Raw genomic sequence first — 20264 nt, forward strand, 5'->3', positions numbered from 1 at the left:
CATTTTATCTCCAGTGTTGGCCTATTATAATGCTCTGCCTCGTTGTTTTATTTTTTCAAAGTAGTTTCTGTATGATTTACAGAATGTGCTTTAATTTATCATGGTCAGTTTCAATTAATGCTATACCACTTCACAGTATGCCTCTGTATACCATTTTTCATTCTTTTGTGCTTTCCTTTTTTTTTTTTTTTTTTGAGATGGAGTCTCGCTCTGTCGCCCAGGCTGGAGTGCAGTGGCCGGATCTCAGCTCACTGCAAGCTCCGCCTCCCAGGTTCACGCCATTCTCCTGCCTCAGCCTCCCGAGTAGCTGGGACTACAGGCGCCCGCCACCTCGCCCGGCTAGTTTTTTGTATTTTTTAGTAGAGACGGGGTTTCACCATGTTAGCCAGGATGGTCTGGATCGATCGCCTGACCTCGTGATCCGCCTGTCTCGGCCTCCCAAAGTGCTGGGATTACAGGCTTGAGCCACCGCGCCCGGCGTATGCTTTCCTTCTACATGTGTTTTAAACCCCCAATACATTGTTATTGTATGTGCGTTAAATAGTTGTGTTTTGAAGAAATTAAATAATGAAGAGAAGTATTTTATATTTAATCCATACATTTACCCTTCCCAACATTCTGCCTTCCTTTATATTGATCCTTGATGCCATCTGATACCATTTTTCTACTGTCTAAAGAGCTCTTTTAGCTTTTCTTGTAATATAGGTCTGCCAGCAATGAATTCTGAGTTTTTTCCTGTCTGAAAAAGTTTTTATTTTTCCTTACATCTTGAAGAATGGAGAGGGGTGTGTGTGTGTGTGTGTGTGTGTGTGTGTGTGTGAGAGATGCATATATATATGACCGTATTGACAGGTTTGTTTCTATCAGCACTTTAAGTATAACATCTTTTACTATGCATAGTTTTTTAAGAGAAGCTTGCTGACTTCCTTATCTTTGTTCCTATATGGGTGGCCTATCTTATTTCTCTAATTGCCTTTAAGATTTTCTCTTTATTATTAGATTTCAGCAATTTGTCATGTGCATTTGGTGTGAGCTTATGTATGTGTGTTTGTGTTTATCTTGCTTGAGGTTCATTTCCCTTCTTTGATCCATAGACTTTCAGTCTTCTTTGTGCTAAGTTTTCAAGGTTGCTCATATTTTCTTCTGCAGTGTCTAATCCAGCGAACTGTTTACTGAATATAATTTTTTCATCTCTGAAAGTTACATTTAGTTGTTTTTTATGTATCTTCATTTATCTCATTATCTTCATGTTTTAATTTCTAATCTCTAACTTCATCATCTTTGTAATTTCTAAGTCTTTGTATTGTTTTTCTCCTGGTTATATTTTCATGCTTTTTGGCATGTCCAGTAATTTTTATTGGAAAATAGACATTGTGAACATTGCTTTATTGAGTCTGGAGTTTTATTTACTTCCTTTGAAGAGGATTAGGCTTTGTGCTGGCAAACAGTTAAATTTCTTGTAGAACAGTTTGAAAAGTCCAGGTTTTAAGCTGTTTTAGGGTGTATCTGAAATAGCTTTCACTCCAGTTGAGCCCTATGACAGCATAATCCCTCTCAGGCCTCTGCTAAATGCCCCTAAGTGGTGACTGAGGACTTTCTGCTTCAGCTGGTTAGAACTCAGTTACCTCCCAAGTTTGTGTGGTGTCTGAATTGCTGCCTTATAATTTTCTGGTCAGAATCAGCTTTGTGGAGTTTAACTCTAGGACAGTCGGCTTTCCATGTCAGCAGGTTCCACATGCACTGTTTCAACCAACTGCATGTTTCCCAAATATTTCCCATATTTGGGGAAAAAACAATAAAAATAACAATACCACAATTTTAAAAATTCAAAATTTAAAATACACAATAGATTTCTGTTCTGTATAACTGCCTTCCTTTTGGAATTATCTCACAACTTCCAGGTGCTTCATCCTCCCCAGATGCCAATCTCTATCCCCTCAACTCCACTCCACTGGGCTCTCTGTTCCCGACTTTCTGTGCTGATAGTCTAAAAACTGCCTTCAGTTAGAAGGCTGTATGTCTTAGTTTATTTTCTGTTGCTTATACTAGGATACTGGAAACTGGGTAATTTATGAAGAAAAGGAATTTATTTTTTACAGTTATAGAGGCTGTGAAGTCCAAGGTCAGGGAGTACATCTGGTAGTCATCTTGCTGGTGGCGACTCTCTGCAGAGTCCTGAAACTGCACAGGGCATCACATGGTGAGGGGGCTGAGTGCTAGCTCAAGTCTCACTTCTTCTTATAAAGACATCAGCCCCATTCCCATGATAACTCATTAATCTGGTCATTAATGAGTTTGGGCAGAACCCTCATGACCCCGTAACCCCTTGAAGGCCCCACCTCTCAATACTGCCACATCGTGGATTAAATTTCAACACAAGTTTTGGACAGCTATTCAAACTAACTGTCCTAGCACTGGGCAGTTGTAGAGATCATCTCATTTGTTTCACTTCTCTTGGTGATCACAGTCCTGCACTGTTTGTCCAGTGTCTGAAATGTATGTTTTATATATTGTGTTCAGTTTGTAGCTGCTTACAGTAGGAGGGTAAGTTTGGTTCAGTTACTTCATCATGACTACAAAAAGTGGTCATTTCCACGCATTTTTAATGTTTTAATTACATAGGTATATATTTGTAGATAATATACAACATTGTTTTACATGTCTTTAACCTTCATATAATTGGCAACTTAAAAAATATATATATATACACACATACATACATGCATACATAAAATTTCAGTAGGTTTTTGGGGAACAGGTAGTGTTTGGTTACATGAATAAGTTCTTTAGTGATTATTTCTGAGATTCAGTGCACCCATCACCCGAGCAGGGTACACTTTACCCAAAGTATAGTCTTTTATCCCTCACAACTTTCTTTTTTTTTTTTTTGAGACAGAGTCTCGCTCTGTCACCCAGGCTGGAGTGCAGTGGCCGGATCTCAGCTCACTACAAGCTCTGCCTCCCAGGTTTACGCCATTCTCCTGCCTCAGCCTCCCAAATAGCTGGGACTACAGGCGCCCGCCACCTCGCCCGGCTAGTTTTTTGTATTTTTAGTAGAGACGGGGTTTCACCGTGTTAGCCAGGCTGGTCTCGATCTCCTGACCTCGTGATCCGCCCGTCTCAGCCTCCCAAAGTGCTGGGATTACAGGCTTGAGCCACCGTGCCCGGCCCACAACTTTCTATTTCCATTTATTTATGGATCTGAGCTTTATTCATGTTGAACTGTTTTGTTCTAGTTTATTTCAAGTGTTATATAATAACTGTATGATAGTATTACATCATGTGACTATATTTCAGTGTATCCATTTTCCAGAAGAGATGGACATTTTGAAGTGTTTCTGTTGTTTCATTATTATAGAATGCTATAGTAAACATTCTTATGTCTTCCTTGAGGATGGAGACAGACAGATAGATTAAATTAGATAGATAGATAGATGATAGATAGATAGATAGAAAGAATGGATGGGTAGATAGATAGACAGATAGGTAGTCCAGATCTCTCCTTTAAATTTCAGACCTAATTGCCTGCTTAATATCTTCTCTGGATATAGTATCTATCAGTGTTGGTATCAGTGTCTGTCCTCTGCCAGGAAACATGTGGCACATTCAAATTAGGATATTTCAAAGAGGGTTTATTTTCAAAGGGGTTACAGTGTAGCAGAATCTTAAGAAATAAGGCTGTAAGGAGGGCAAGCAGAGAGAGTAACTGGTAACCAGGAAACAGTTATAGAGAAGAGACTGTTTTGAGACGATACCTTCTGTTGAAGGACAAAGCCCAAGGCAACCTCATGAGGAGGGAGCCAGGGAAATAAATGCTTCATCCCACTTTCTTTTATCTTTCTGATCACCTCCCAGGTCTCTCCATTGATGAACTTAAGGGAAGACTGAGAATGAGGTTGCCTATTGATACAGATAAACCTTACAGTGAAGGATGGAGAATGGATCTAGAGGCAAACAATCTAATCTGTCAATTTATCTATTTATTTATTTTTATTTTTATTTTTCTTGAGACGGAGCCTCACTCTGTCACCCAGGCTGGAGTGCAGTGGCTCAATCTTGGTTCATTGCAAGCTCCGCCTCCCGGGTTCACGCCATTCTCCCGCCTCAGCCTCCCGAGTAGCTGGGACTACAGGCTCCCGACACCATGCCCGGCTAATTTTTTGTATTTTTAGTAGAGATGGGTTTCACCGTGTTATCCAGTATGGTCTCGATCTCCTGACCTCGTGATCCGCCCACCTCGCCTCCCAAAGTGCTGGGATTACAGGCCTGAGCCACTGCGCCCGGCAGTCAATTTAATATCCTGTCAAGAGTTAGAGACTAGCTGAGAGTATAGATTTTATAAATTTAGATAGGGAAAGGACTTTGAAATCATAGGAAGGGTCATGTTAGAAGAGAGAGGAAGGTGTTTTTGTTGTTGTTGTTTTAATTAAAACCTTTGGGGAAAACAGTTTTCATTTTGTTAAGTAGGTTAAAGCACCTGTTATATCAGAATTTGAGATCCAGATAGCAGCAGCCTGAAAATTTAGTATATATTTTAATATGGTAATACTTTATCTGGTATCTGATGGACATCTGATAATTTTCAGCTGATCATCTGAGCAGACACAAACTCAAAGGTAGATTTTTAAAAAATTTTTACTCTCTCTCGGTGTATATATATATGTGTGTGTGTGTGTGTGTGTTAAGTGTTTTTTAAACCAACCCTGGTCTACAGAAATTTTTTACAATCTTCAAATGTAGCAATTTCATTTCTAATTTGATACCTATTCCATTTAAAGGAAGGAAGCTCCCCACTCTATATTTTAATTTTTATAAAGTAGGCTGATTTCCTTCCTTGTGCAGCATATGCCATCAAAATAATGGCTTCTTAGATTGCCAGATTTAAAATCCTGGCATTCTTTTATTGCTGTCTTTATTAGTTTGGACAGCATTGGAAACCAGTATAAAGGAGATGGCAAGTGATGGCCTGTGGGACAGAGAGGAATAAATACTGAGAAAGGCTTGGTATTGTGGCCATCTTCAAGAAAATGCTGATAGGACAACAGTCAGTCTTGGGGGAACTGGTGTAGAGAGACCCCATTGATTTAGGAGACAGCAGCCCTCTAAGTGAAAGTCTGAGAAAATTGAGTGAAAGAGCTGATTAATTTATTGCTAAGATAATCTTTAAGCTAATCACAACCACCACCACATTCTGTTCATAACGATGACCTAAAGCCATTAAGGAATGATTGAATAATATTTTGTATACTTTGTTTATTAAATAGGAAAGTAGATAACACATTTTTAGATACCTTTTTTTTGGGGGGGGGGAATGGAGTCTTGCTTTGTTGCCCAGGCTGTAGTGCAGTGTTGCAATCTTGGCTCACTGCAACCTCCGCCTCCCAGGTTCAAGTGATTCTCCCGCCTCAGCCTCCTGAGTAGCTAGGGCTACAGGCGCCTGCCACTATGCCCAGCCAATTTTTGTATTTTTAGTAGAGACGGGATTTCACCACGTTGCCCAGGCTGGTGTCGAACTCCTGACCTCAGGTGATCCGCCCTCCTCGGCATCCCAAAGTGCTGGAATTACAGGTATGAGCCACCATACCGGCCATTGTAGATACTTAAAAAATAAAATAAAATAGATAAAAATTGGCAATTGGTTCTCCTCAAGTAAATTTCTATTACTCTGGAATATGACATTATTAGGTAGCACTTTTGAAAACTTAAGTCTATTTTAGTTGTATTAAAAATACTAGATCTGTTCCCTGTTCCTTTTTTGCAAAACTATTTGGATTACCAGAAATAGTGGATTTTTTTGGTTTGTGGGTTTTTTTGAGACAGGGTATCCCAGGCTGGAGTGATGTGATCACGACTCACTGCAGACTCCAGCTCCCAGGCTGAAGTTATCCTCCCACCTCAGCCTCCCAAGTAGCTGGGATTACAGGCATGACCACCGCACTTGGCTAATTTTTACATTTTTTGTAAAGGCAAGGTCTCACTGTATTTCCCAGGCTGGTCTCGAACTCCTGGGCTCAAGCCATCCTCCCGCCTTGGTCTTCCAAAGTGTTGGGATTACAGGCATGAGCCACCACTCCCAGCCAGTGTATATTTTGTAAGTACTCTTTATTTCATGTACTTGTACAGATTTACTGGTATTTTACTGATTTGGAAATCACTGGAATTGAAACAGATTTTTTAACTCCAGTGATTATTTTTGTAAAATAAATACTGTGACTTTATAATTAGTGATTTATTTTCATATTCTCTATAACACAAAGTAACAGTGACTTAATTAAATATATATTCATCATTTGTGGCCACCCAGCATTTTTAAATAGCTTTCTTACATTTTGATAATTTCCTATAGTACAAGTCTTAACTTCCCAGGATAGATGCCAGAAAATTTATATTCTCAAACCCATTCACAGGTAAGGTAGAGGTATATGAGCAGGCATATACTTCTTACTTGATATTGTATGGAAATAACATCAGGTAGCAATCTTGAGTGAGAGGTTTTATTTTTTGGTAAAGCTGGTGGTAGGAGTTTCTGGTTGTTCCAGGTTCTTGGTATCAAAGGTGCCAACTAGTGCTGACTGTCTGGTTTTTCCTGGAGAACCTCCTAAGTGTGGTTGGACTTGTTTTCTGGCTTTCTGTCATCTAAGTTTGGCTCTCTGACTCTTAACAGAGCTTCTATAAGCTCCCTTATAATCCTTAAATAAATTCATTTTCTGCGTCAACTAGCCAGAGGAGATTCTGTTGTTGGCAGATAAATAAGAAGTTTGACTGATGGACTTGATATGAATGGTTAGTTTTTCTGAAATATAATATTATGTGTTATTCATCTTAGAAAATATAAATAAATGTCTTGCTTCCTTTTTTCATGCCACCAATTTGTATACATTGTATTGTTTCCTCAATTAATGGATTATTTTAGATTAAAGGTCCTATTTTTTTTTTTTACTAAATTGTAATGTCTTTGAGAGTGAGGTCCATGTTTTCTTACCTCTTTGTATCATCACACATGGTAAGCATTCAATAAAAGTTTATAAAACTATAATAGTAAAGTTAGGATACTTTAAAACTTAATTTTCTTTTGGAAAGCTAGTGTTTTTGCCAAATTGTGCATGGCTAAAATAACCTTAGGCACAGCTTCTATTAGTATTTCACAGAGTAACATGCAAGCATGCCATAGCCCAGTAAGGAGCAACATCAAAAATGAGAACTGATCCAGAAAAAAAAAATTGAACCAATTTTCTTGTTGATTCAGTATTGTTTATGTACCCTCTTTTTAAAAATAGCAAATGTTGTTTTTGCAACTATCCTGAGGCAGTCTTTTGGTATTTTCTCAAAATTGAAGCGTTAATTTTTTGAGCTGGTATTTTAGAAACATGTACTGCTTTATCTGTCTTTAGTACTGTACTTTTGGACAAAATTTTTAAATGAAAATAATTCTGGAAGGTGGTTTTTTATCTGCCTTACCAGCAAAATGTGATGTACTTCAGCATTTTTAAGATACTATTTTAACTTTTTAACTAAAAGTGTTAAAGTTTTTAAAAAATAGCTGATTATATATATTAACTCTAGAGATCTTCAGCAGGCTCCCATTCCCTATTTACTACACTACTGAGGATCAGGAAAGAGACTCCATAGTTGTATTTCTAAAGGTAAAGTGCTCTTCTGCCTTATGCTGGCCTATACCAGCCATGTACTTTTTTGTGCTTCCTCATATCTCTTTAGTATTCATAGTCTGAGGCTAGATTCCATAATCTTCCCCTGAAAGGTACAGTGTATGAGGAACAGCAGCAGTGTGAGTAGCAGCCCTTGATTAACTTCAGATAGTGCGCACAGATGGCAGCATCACGCGTCAACTGTATCATGAATTTTCTTCCTCTTCTAGGAGCAAGCCAATTGGTGCTAACTTTGGCCTACCAGGCAAACTGTGTTTCTGTCTGTTATACTGATCTGCTAGGAAAACCTGGGGGAAGTTATTTCACCGCTCTGTATGCCCTTAATATCCGCAGCAAGTAAATAGTTTGTGAAATTACCTTATCACCAATCTTTATATTGGCCAAAAGTTGCTTTTCACTGCTTTAGGCAAAGCAAGTCCATAAAAGTTTTTTCATCTACTCCAACTTTCCCTTTCATTTTCTTTTCCAAGCACTAGTTGTCACTCTTTCACTTCTGCAGAACATGTAACACTCTTCTCTATCAGAACAAAATGTATTTCATTGATGTTAGTCATGTATGCATTGCCTTCAGGATTCCCAGATTTTTTTTTTGCTGTCCTTTCTCTACTTGGTGTTGACTCTTCATATCTATTCTATTATTTGGTGCTTCCTAGTTCCTTTAATCTTATTTCCTTTGGATAAAAGCAAGGTATCACATTTAATTTTGAAAATAGAAATCTGCCATAAACAACATTATATTTTACTTGTATGTATAACCAAAAAGGGAGAATTTCCAGACTTACAGTCTGAGATGTTTTCTAACTAATAAGTGATTTTATAGCGAGCTCATAGAATTAATTATGACAAGATTAACCAAAATCAGTTTTCTCTACCAAGAATAGTAATAAACTCAGTTTCTGATGATTGATTCTAAGATACAGTATCCTATTACAAACTTTTAAACAAACTGTGAATTAAATTTTATGGGAAATAACTTGAAAACTTTGTCTATTGTTAACAACAGTATATTGAAGAAAAATATTCTACCCAGAAAAATATTCTATCCTTCTCAGTACATAAAGTGTAGAGAAACTGAATTTCATGGTAAAGTACACAGTATCTATAAATTTAACATAAACATGATTAAGTCATTTGACTGATTTTTTTTTTTTAGCTTTTGAAAACTCAATTTAAGACTTTTTTTATTTTACAGACTCTCTAGTTTAAAAGTCGCAGTGTATCTTTAAGGCTACTAAAAGGCATCAGTCTTACTCAACTCAACTTCAAGCCCATGACTCAGAATCAGCTACCTTTAACTTTTAGCTATTCCTTCTGGTAATCATGTTCACATTTTAAAATAAATACTATGTTGCTGTTTCTTGATTTTTCCATTTGGCATTATCTATAGCTATTTATCTGTAGAATTCTTTTACACCTGCTTCCACTGGTAGGGAAGCTCTATTCCTCTTCTTAATTTCGTTCTCTTCTGCCTCGTCCATCTCATATGTTATTGTTGATTAATAATTTAGCTTTGTGTCATTTTTTATCCCCTAAACTAAACATTACTGTTTTTATAATATAATTTTTATTCATATTTACCCATGATTAACAGTTTGTTTGTTCTCAATTCTTCTCACATTTTCGAACTTCTTTCTGTAATCATCTCTTTTCTTCTACATATATACTGTAGAAGTATTTTTTCTGTATATTTCAATTTGGATAGTTTCTATTGCTGTCTTCAAGTTCACTGATCTTTTCTTCTGCCATGTCTAATCGGTCATAAATCGCATTCTGTGTATTTTCATCTCAGACATTGCAGTTTTTATCTCCAAAAGTTTAGTTTGGGTCTTTTTTATATCTTTCATATCTCTACTTAAGTTTTTAACCAAATGGAATATAGTTTCAATAACTACTTTAATGACCTTATTGCTAATTCTTTTTTCCTTTTTTTTTTTTTTTGAGATGGAGTTTCACTCTCGTTGCCCGGGCTGGAGCTCAATGGTGCGAGCTTGGCTCACTGCAACCTCCACCTCCCGGGTTCAAGCGATTCTCCTGCTTCAGCCTGCCAAGTAGTTGGGATTACAGGCGTGCACCACCACACCCAGCTAATTTTGTATTTTTTTTTAGTAGAGACAGGTTTTTACCATGTTGGTCAGGTTAGTCTCAAACTCCTCACCTCAAGTGATCCACCCACCTCAGCCTCCTAAAGTGCTGGGATTACAGGCGTGAGCCACCATACCGGGCCCTTATTGCTAATTCTAATATGTGTATCATTTCTGGGTCAGTTTTGGTTGATTTTTCTCATCATGGGTCATTTTTCTGCATTGTTGTATGCCTGGTAGCCTTGGTTTGAATGCCAAACATTGTAAATTTTACCTTGGTGAGCACTGGATATTTTTAGATCTCTATAAATCTTGAGCTTTTTCCTGGAATGCAGTTAAGTTAGTTGGAAACAACTTTATTATTCTAACCTTTTATGATTTGTTAGTTGGATCCTGAGCACTAGTCCATGTCTAATTATTCTCTACTACCAAGGTAAGACCTTCCTGAGTATTCTACCCAATATTCCATGAATTATGAGTCTAGTTTTCTAGTGTGACTAGTGGGAACGGGCGCTCTGTTCTCTAATATTTTGTAAGTTTGTCCCTGTACTAATCAGTACTCTGAATACTCCCGGGAGATCCTCTGCACATCTGTAGCATTCTCTCTCTATGCAACTGTCTACTCACTGGTACTGTGCAGGTACTATGTCCTGCAGACTCTAGTTGCCTTGGTCTGTCTGGACTCTTGGCTTCTTCTCAATTAAGGGAGTCCACTGGGCTTTGCCTGGGTACCCTCTGTCTGCATCATGAGCTGGATACTCATTCAAGGCAGTAAACTGGAACAATGTTTGGACTAACCTTATCTCTTTCTCATGTGTCATGGATCACTATCCTTTGCTTGAAAACCATTATTTCATGTATTAGGATTTTTTTGTTGGTTCAAATGAAAGTATAAATTTGATTCTTCGTCACTTCATTTTGGATGGAAGCAGAAGACACTACATGAAAGTTTTCATTTCAGTCTAACTGAAAATGGCTTTAACTTACTTTGATCTATGAATGATAGTTTAGCTGGTTATGCAGCTCTAGTTTGACAGTTATATTAATTCAGCACTTTAAAGATACTGTTCTGTCGTTTCTGGTTTATTTTGTTGCTATTAATAGATCTCTCAGTCTGTCATTCCTGTATATGTACTCTGTCCTTTTTTCTGCGTCTTGTAAGAATTTTTTTTTTGTCTTTGATGTTTTATCATTGTTTTATCCTGTGCCCAAATGTGGCTTACTTTCTTCGTTTATTTTTTGGAGCTTTCTGAAATGAAGATTTGTGCCCATTAATTCTGGAAAATTCTCAGCCATTATGTCTTCAACTATCACCATCACCATTACCTTCCTACCTCTCTATTCTTATTTTCTGGAGCTCCAATTTGTTTTTTGTCCCTTGCTTTTGATTTGTTTTGGTTTTTTTGAGACAGCGTCTTGCTCTTTTGCCCAGGCTAGAGTGCCATGGCATGAACACAGCTCGCTGCAACTTTGACTTCCTGGGCTCAAGTGATCTTCCCACCTCACCCTCCCAAGTAGCTCGGACTACAGGCCTGTGCCACCATAACAGGCTCTTTTTTTTCTTTTTTCTTTTTTTTTTTTTTTTTAAAGAGTTGGGATCTCACCGTGTTGCCTAGGCTGATCTTGAAGTCCTGGGCTTAAGCTATCCTCCCACCTTGGCCTCCCAAAATGCTGGGATTACAGGTGTGAGCCACCACACCCAGCCCAGTCAATTTGTTGTATGTTAGATATTGATTTTTGCTTCTTTAGTCTGTCTCTTCCTTTTCAGTTTAATCATTTTTCTCCCAGCTTATCTGCTATTATTGTAATGCATTTTATTTTATATTAGCATTAGTATTATTTTTTGAGATGGAGTCTCACTCTGTCGCCCAGGCTGGAGTGCAGTGGTGCAATCTCAGCTTACTGCAGGCTCTGCCTCCCAGGTTCAAGCAATTCTCCTGCCTTGCTGAGATTGCAGGCATGCACCACCACGCCCAGCTGATTTTTATATTTCTAGTAGAGACAGGGTTTCACCTTGTTGACCAGACTGGTCTTGAATTGCTGACTTCAGATCTGCCTGCCTCGGCCTCCCAAAGTGCTGGGATTACAGGCGCAAACCACAGAGCCCAGCTGTTGTTGTCATGTATTTTAATTCTATCTTGTCTTCTTTTTAAACTCCATAGAACATTTTAATCATTTATGCCATATCTATGTAAATTAACCTATGTATTACCACTTTTTTCCCCCCATCTTTGTGCTTCGATGAGGAATCACTATTCTTCCACTGGAAGCATATTCTTTAGAATTTCCTTTAGATTGTGTTTTTTAGTCACAAATATCACATTTTTTTGGTCTGAAAATATCTTTTTTTCTATATTTTTGGAAGATATTTTTATTCAATAGCAATTTCTGTTGGCACTTATTTTCTGAGTATATTAAAGATACTCCATTGTGTGCTGGCTTCTGTTATTGCTGTTGAAGAGTGTCTTAGTCCATTTTGCATTGCTGTGAAGGAATACCTGAGGCTGAGTAATTTATAAAGAAAAGAGGGTTATTTGGCTCGTGGTTCTGTAGGTTGTACAGGAAGCATGGAGCCAGCATCTGCATCAGGAGAGTGCCTCAGACTGCTTCTACTCCTAGCAAAAGGTGAAGGTGAGCCAACATACCACATGGTGAGAAAGGGAACAAGAGAGAGGAGGAAGGTGTCAGGCCCATTTTAACAATTATTTCTCGTGAGAAATAGTGGAGTGAGAACTCACTCACTGCAGTGAGAATGGCACCAAGCTATTCATGAGGAATCCACCCCCATAACCCAAACACCTCTTACTAGGCCCCGCTTTCAGCGTTGGAAATCAAATTTCAGCATGAGAATTAGAGGGTGCAAATATCCAAACTATATCAAGGAGTTAGCTGTAAATCTGTTTTTATTTTAATTTCTGTATTTTTCATTACTAGAAGTTCTTTTTAATTCATTTTCAAAACTGCTTTGTCATTTTGTATAATCTCCTTCTCTTTGCTCATGTTTTCAGTTTCTTTTCACTGAACATTGTATTCCTTGTGTCCTGTAATTCTTACATCTATTATCTTGGGGCCAGATTCTTTCTTCCTATCCCTCCTAATATCTTAATTCCTTTTATGTTTTATCTTTGACTGTGAACTCATTTCTTATCTATACACTATAGCAGTAGGAGTTCCTTAAAGTCTGGGCTTAAGGTGCATTCCCTTAGAGATTTGATTTTTTTGTTGTTGTTCATGTACCTGACAGCAATATTGGCATGAAACCACATTAAACTCATTTCTTAGTGTGATGTTTTTCTGAGCACTCAGGAAATGTGAAATTGGGCAATAAATCTGTATGAGTCAGCTTATAGTTACAAATTCTTTAGATTTTATTTTTTTACCACTCCTGTTGTGAAGACAAAAAAATTTTCTTGCAGTCCTCTAGTTGAGGATTGGGGGAAGGGACTTTTTTCTAGTATGCCCCTCTACTGAGTGTGTGTGCTTTTGGAGTCCCAGCTCTGTACAGAGGAAGCCAAATTCTACCTGCCCACTACCATCCTCATTTAGTAAAAAATAAAATTCCATAAAACTCTAAGCACATTTGAAAAAAGTTGAATTTTATTAAGGATATTTAATATTTTTTAGGTACTCAAATGTAATATATATAAATACCAAATCACTAATGACAGTTGTAGTATGACATTTCAACCAAAAATATAAAAGTAGGCTGTTCTATAAAAGAGCAAGTTGTGATATTTGCCAAAGTAGTGTTCTTACTATTTATATATTATCTTACTGGATTGCAATCTGATTTGTAGAAAAATGGCCAATGTCAGACATTGATTTGTTCCCATTTTTGGCTCTTATAAATAATACTGCTAAAAACATTTCTATACAAGTTTTCATGTGGACAAGTGTTTTTATTTCTCTTGGGTATATACGCAGGAGTAGAATTGCTAGATCACATGGTAACGTTTTCAAAAGCAATTATACTACCTGCAGCGTATGAGGTTTCTAGTTTCTTCACTTTTTCACCAATACTTGTTACTATCTGTCTTTTGTATAATAACCATCCACGTAAGTTTGGAGTAGTATCTCTTTCTGGTTTTGATTTGCATTTATCTAATTGATAATGAGGTTGAGCATCTTTTCATGTGCTTTTGTTGTTCATTTTGCTGTTCACATCTTTAAAGAAATATCTATTCATGTTCAAGTTTCTTTCTCCTTTTTTTTTTTTTTTTCTTTTTTTTTTTTTTTTTGAGATGGAGCTTCGCTTTTGTTGCCCAGGCTGGAGTACAATGGTGCGATCTGGGCTCACTGTAACTGCCGCCTCCCAGGTTCAAGCGATTCTCCTACCTCAGCCTCCCTAGTAGCTGGGATTATAGGCATGCGCCACCATGCCCAACTAATTTTTGTGTTTTTAGTCAAGAAGGGGTTTCACCATGTTGGCCAGGCTGGTGTCAAAATTCCTGACCTCAGGTGATCCACCTGCCTCGGCCTCCCGAAATGCTGGGATTACAGGCGTGAGCCACTGCACCCAACCTGTCCATTTTTTAACTGGGCTATTTGTCCTTTTATTATTGAGTTGTAAGTAGTCATTATATGTTCTATATACAAGTCTCCTATTAAGTATATCATTTACAAAAACATCCTCCCATTCTGTGAGTTGTCTTTACTTTCTTGATGATGTCTTTTAAAAGCACAAAATTTTCTAGTTTTGATGATACCCAGTTTATCTATTTTTCTCTTGTTGCTTATTTTTTGGGTGTCAGATCTAAGAAACCATTGCCTAATCTAAGGTTGCGAAGACTTAAATGCCTGTCTTTGCATCTAATTTAATTTTTTTGAATTAAAAAGTTTTTATAGTAGTGCTAATAAAGAAAATCTTAAGGGAGAAAAAAGCACTCATATTCTCATTAACCTAGAAATTATTTACTTTTGCAATACTGTCACCTCCCTGCTCAGTATATACTTAATTTTCATTATGACTATTAAGTACTATGTTGTATTCTGACATTTTCTGTATTTATACATGATATTAATAATTTTAATTTTTAAGGCTACATAATATTTCAAGTTTATTTTCCAATTTTAAAACAATTTTTGCATAGTTTTGTTTTGCTTATATGATAAAACTCCAGGTAACATTGGTAAGTACATAACTTTTTGCTTCTGTTTGACTTATTTTCTTAGTATAATTTTCTAGGAATGTAATTACGGGGTCAAAGGATGTAAATATCTTTACAGCTCTTATATGAAGTCATATTACTTCTAGAAATTATTGTAATCAAATTCTGTGCTTTCATTTAGTAAAGGTAATTGATATTATAAATTGAAGAATTTACCTTGAGGATAATTATGTCAGGAATCCTCCATCAAATTCAGAGTGAAGTGATATGTGTATTTCTTCATCTGAAAAAAGCAAAATGGTACTTTTATGAGACACTTTGTACTGATATTTAAAACTAGGACAGGCTGGGCATGGTGGCTCATGCCTGTAAATCTCAACACTTTGGGAGGCCAAGGCAGGTGGATCACCTGAGTTTGAGACCAGCCTGGCTGGCCAACATGGTGAGACTCCATCTCTACTAAAAAATACAAAATGTTAGCTGGGCGTGGTGGCAGGTGACTGCTACTTGGGAGGCTGAAGCAGGAGAATTGCTTGAACCTGCGAGGCAGAGGTTGCAGTGAGCTGAGATTGTACCACTGCACTCCAACCTGGGCGACAGAGCGAGACTCAAATAAATAAATAAATAAATAAATAAAACTAGGACAGTTAGTTGCCTTTTTGACTAAAGATAAATATACTTAAAATTTATCATTTTATGGTACCCTCTAAATAATAATAGTATAATTTGTTAAATTTCTTTAGGCTTCGGGAGCAGGAAAGAAAAGAAGCAGAAGAAGCTAGTCAAAAGGAAATAGAAGAATGGGAAAGAAAACTTCTAGCTCAAGCAGCTCCAACTTGTATGGAGACCATGTGGGAAATTCCAGCTATTGGGCATTTCCTTTGTTTAGCTCAACAAATTCTAAATTTGCCAGAAATAGTCTTTTACGAATTGGAACGTTGTCTTCTGATGCCTCAGTGTAATGTTTTCCTATCTAAAATAATGACTTCTCTATTAAGTCCTCCCCATCGCAGACCTACCTTACATCGAAGACCTACTTTGCCTTACAGGACCTGGGAAGCAGCACTGAGGCAGAAAGTACAACAGTGGTACACTGCTGTAGGGCAGACTGAAAATCCTGATAACTGTGCTGAAAAACTGGGGTTGTGTCCTCAGTTTTTTAAAGTTCTTGGAGAAGTCAGTCCATTAGAAGAAAAACCTTTTCACGAACTACCTTTTTACCAAAAAGTATGGCTACTTAAGGGTCTTTGTGACTTTGTGTATGAAACACAAAAAGAAGTTCAAGATGCTGTACTTGGACAGCCTATCCATGAATGCAGAGAAGTTATTCTTGGTTATGATTATTTGGAGAATGCTTATGTACATTTTCCACAGTTCTGTGGTGCAGACGTACGGATTTATAAACAGAGACCCTTTCAGGCCCCAGAATTTCCAATTCCACCCATTAAAATACAAAGAGTACCTCGGATTAAATTGGAGAAATTGAAGTGTGACTATGTTAGTACAAGTAATGGAGAACATAGATGTAGTAGAGACAGCATGCCCTCTGCCTTCAAGAAAGAGCAGGAAAATAATTTTGATCCAGCTTGCTGCCCTACTAAAATGATCTTGGATAATCATGACATCTCTGTTGAAATGGAAGTAAAATCCAACTATGAAATTAGAATTCGCAGGCCTTGTGAAATTAAAAAAACTGATTGTTGTAAAGAAAACTTAGAGAAACCAGGGAGTCCAGGGGAAGTTACTGGCTTTGGAGAGCCTCTCAGTCCAGGTGAAATAAGGTTTATAGAAAATCAGGAAAAATATGGTGAAGCTTCCAGAATAAAGATTGAACCCAGTCCATTAAAAGAAAATGCTCTAAAATCTTGCCAAATACATGTAAATGGAAGTCACAGTGATCATCCAGAAATTAACTGCCACAAAGTTGTAAGGGATATTCTGTTAGAGCAGTCACTACAGAGCCACAAGAAACTCAAACTAACTAAAATGAGGGCAAAAAAGAAGAAAAAGAAAAAAAAGAAATTGAAAGATGTTTTGAATGAAAACTTACAGAGAAAGCGTGAAGGTCTTCATTCTCTTGCATTCAAGTCTTACAAACCTGAGATCCAGAATAAGTTATTGATCATCAAAAAAAAAGCAAAACACAAGAAGCACAAATCTGGTAAGCTAACACAAATGGATGGGAGTTATGTTTAAGTATAATTCAAATTGTTTTTTCAATTATTCATCATGGGTGCTTTGATTGAGAGACTGAAATGCACATGTATGCATGCGTGTATACTTGAGGGTCAAATTTTATTTTATATTCCATGAGTTAAAAAGGCAGAGTACATGTCGTTTTATATACTTACAACAAAAAAAGTACTGATGCAGTAAGTTTGAATTTAATTTTCAGTTGAGCATGTTTGGGCATTATGTTTTTACCTTTCTCTGAACCAATTTCTTTCCCATCACTATGCAATGGTTCCCACCCCAGGTGTAGGGCAGTACAGTGTAGTAGGAAAAGCACTGATTTCAGGAAGTAACATTCCCAGGACTAAAGTTCATAGCAACTAGCTACTTAAACCAAGGGTAGTCAGATTATCTTCCTGAGTCTGTTTTTTCTCACATCATATATTTTTCAGAACTCTGTTTTCAGTATATATTTTTATATCAAGAAAATATGTGGAATATAAGAAAATTATATGCCACTGCACTCCAGCCTGGTCAACAGAGCGAGACTCCGTCTCAAAAAAAAAGAAAAAAAGTTAGTCTCTAAAATATTAAATAATATTTTAAAATTAGAACTACTTCCCAACTCAAGTATATAATATGTTAATGTAATTGTAACCCAAAATCCTTTATTGTTTATTACACTGCTATTCATGTGCTCAAAGGCAATAAAGTGGTTTATAAAATAGACACTGCTGTAGATCAGAGAGAAAATTGGAGGGAGTTTTGTATCCAGTTCTAGAAAAATGAATGGAAACACTTGGAAGGCAAATTTATACATTGTATTCAGCAAGTACTCTAAGCCTTAGTTGAGGAGAGAAGACTTACATGCCTGAAATAGAAGAAAAGAATACACTTGTTTGTATACTTACTTTATTCTCAGAGCAAATTTTAGAAAGTCAGGTCTTAAGTGACAAAAATGTTTGGATCTGGTGGATCCAGTTTTGTCTGCTTACCTAGTTAATACTGGGTAAACATCGGCTAATTCCCTTTTTTCCTTGGTTACTGAATTCCTTGTTGATATAACAATGTTACATAAAATGTTATAATAACAAACATTTGTTTTATGTAATTTTCAGTCCACTTGTCTATCTGAAGCTTTGCCCTGTTCTTTATTAGGTGTGAGACATCCTGGCCTTTCATAATCAGTTTGGGGCATACCTTAGTCCAGTCGTTACTTTCTCACTCTTTTTAAAAGTGAGCTCCATCATCATAGGTTTGGAAAATACTCCTCTTAAAGATTCACATTGTGCTTTAGTAGAGGTTCACAATTCATTTTGCAAAACTGATAATAGATTTGTTTTGAAATTTAGAACTCTTCAGATATTAGAACGGTGTTATGGTGTATATAATGTTTAACTTATCCACATTGGGGCTTAGGTTAAGGAATATCCCCAGTGGGAATTACTTCTGTAATCAAACATATAATCTCTACAGAGAAATGTATGAATTAGACTAAATAAAACAAAGACTAGAAAACGTTAAGTTCAAGTCAGGTTTTGTTACCATATAAATTATATTTGAGACTTTTAGTTTTCAAAACCTTTTGAACTTCTAATTTGTTAAGTTATTCTGGGCCTGTTTATTAAAGACTCTGGAAAGTCTTGAAGAAAAGAAAACTGCTTGATTTTGTTTAACGTATTTTTTTCAAATTTATTTTAACACTGCTTTTTTTCAAGTAATAGTTACCAATAACCTGTGTATTCTGTAGAATACACTCTGGGATAAGCTGTGTCATTTATGACTGATGTATGAACCTACATGCAATCAATCTGGTCTGTTTTATGTTGCGTAATACAGGCTTTAATTTTTGGTGGTATCTCCAAATTTAGTAAGCCTTATTGTATTGGCAGGTGATTTTTAGTAGAAGGCACAAAGACAATTTGGTTGAAAATGACTTGATAATTTTAGCACAGTTTGAGGCAGTTTGGGTAACATTTAAGCATTTTAATCTACTTTTCAAAATTGGGATTTCCTTCCTCCTTTTTAAATTTTGAATTCATTTTTACTCATTTAGGCCTGTTCCTTACTATTGGAAACATTATGGAATAAATAGAAGACAATGGAAACAATATAATGTCCATTATCTCATGCTTGATCTTCTGTTTTTATTCAATCATAGAATAAGAAAAATATGACCTGGCAATTAGAAATTTTTCCTTGATGACCTGTTTTCAAAATATAAATGTTTCTGAAAACTTTGTCATTTAAGCAAGACAAGCAAGATTAGCTGTGCATAAATTAAAAATAACTAAGAGTAAAAAAAGCCCAGAGCAAAAAAATTTAGATCATTTGGTTTTCTTTCATTGTTTTTTCTTATTATAAAAGCAATCCATTTTTTTTAAAGAATATAGAGACAAGCAAAAAGAATAGCCCTTTTCCTTTCCTCATTACCTGGTAAATGTTTATTCTTTTATCACTTCCTTAAGGAAGCCTCCCGTTATCTTTTGACTTGTTAAAATTTTCCCTGTTATTCATGCTTATAGCACCAGACACTTCTCCTTCATAATACTTATTATAGTTGCCTTTACTTCTGGGTTATTTTGATGATTGTCTCCTCTTTATTCTGTAACATTCTTAGGGACAGAAGGATTATTTCTGGTTTTGCATCCCTGGCACTTTAGCAGATTGGTTGATGCATTGTGTGGGAATATACTGAATAAATAAATGAACACATGTAATATGGTTCACCTAGATGTAACTAAAACTAACTACTTATTATTAACTACTTATTATTTCAACACTTTTTCAAAGACTATATTTGTTTAAATAGGATTATACTATACATACCATTTTAACAATCTGCTTTTTTCCCCTACCTATCAGTATACCATGAACATCTTTGTGCAATAAATAGGTCCCTGCATCATCATTTTAAATGGCTGTGTAGGATTCTGTTGTGTGTATTTTGCAGTTAATTTAACCAATCTCCTTATTGAACATTTTGGTTGTTTTCAATAATGTACTGTTATTATAGATTGTGTAGAGCAAGTAGAGTTGGCTAAAATGAATTAGAAATTCTAAAAATTAGGGGACTTTTTATAAAATCTGAAAAAATACAAAAAAGATTACAGATGCATTAACAATTACAAAAAGCTTATGGTGTTTTAAGATGCTTCCAACCAGTTTTGTTTGGAATTTTTTTTTTTTTTTTTTTTTTTTTTTTTTTTTTTGAGACGGAGTCTTACTCTTGTTGC

The 20264-nt window shown here is 36.3% G+C and overlaps 1 protein-coding gene across 6 annotated transcripts in view; it reads left to right on the top strand.

Moving 5' to 3' along the window:
* The window catches only part of BRD10 (bromodomain containing 10), a 94488-nt gene that overhangs the window by 25034 nt on the left and 49190 nt on the right, over window positions 1-20264 (top strand). For all 6 annotated transcript variants that reach the window (XR_013404849.1, XM_077966117.1, XM_001108823.5 and 3 more), the window contains one exon: window positions 15600-17017. Coding sequence is in view for 5 of the 6 variants with exons in the window: in XM_077966117.1 (XP_077822243.1) it covers window positions 15600-17017 (1418 nt within the window). In the remaining variant the exon portion in view is untranslated. The remainder of the gene's footprint in view (window positions 1-15599; window positions 17018-20264) is intronic.

The sequence above is a fragment of the Macaca mulatta genome, chromosome 15 (genome assembly GCF_049350105.2).
Source record: "Macaca mulatta isolate MMU2019108-1 chromosome 15, T2T-MMU8v2.0, whole genome shotgun sequence".
Lineage (NCBI taxonomy): Eukaryota > Metazoa > Chordata > Mammalia > Primates > Cercopithecidae > Macaca > Macaca mulatta.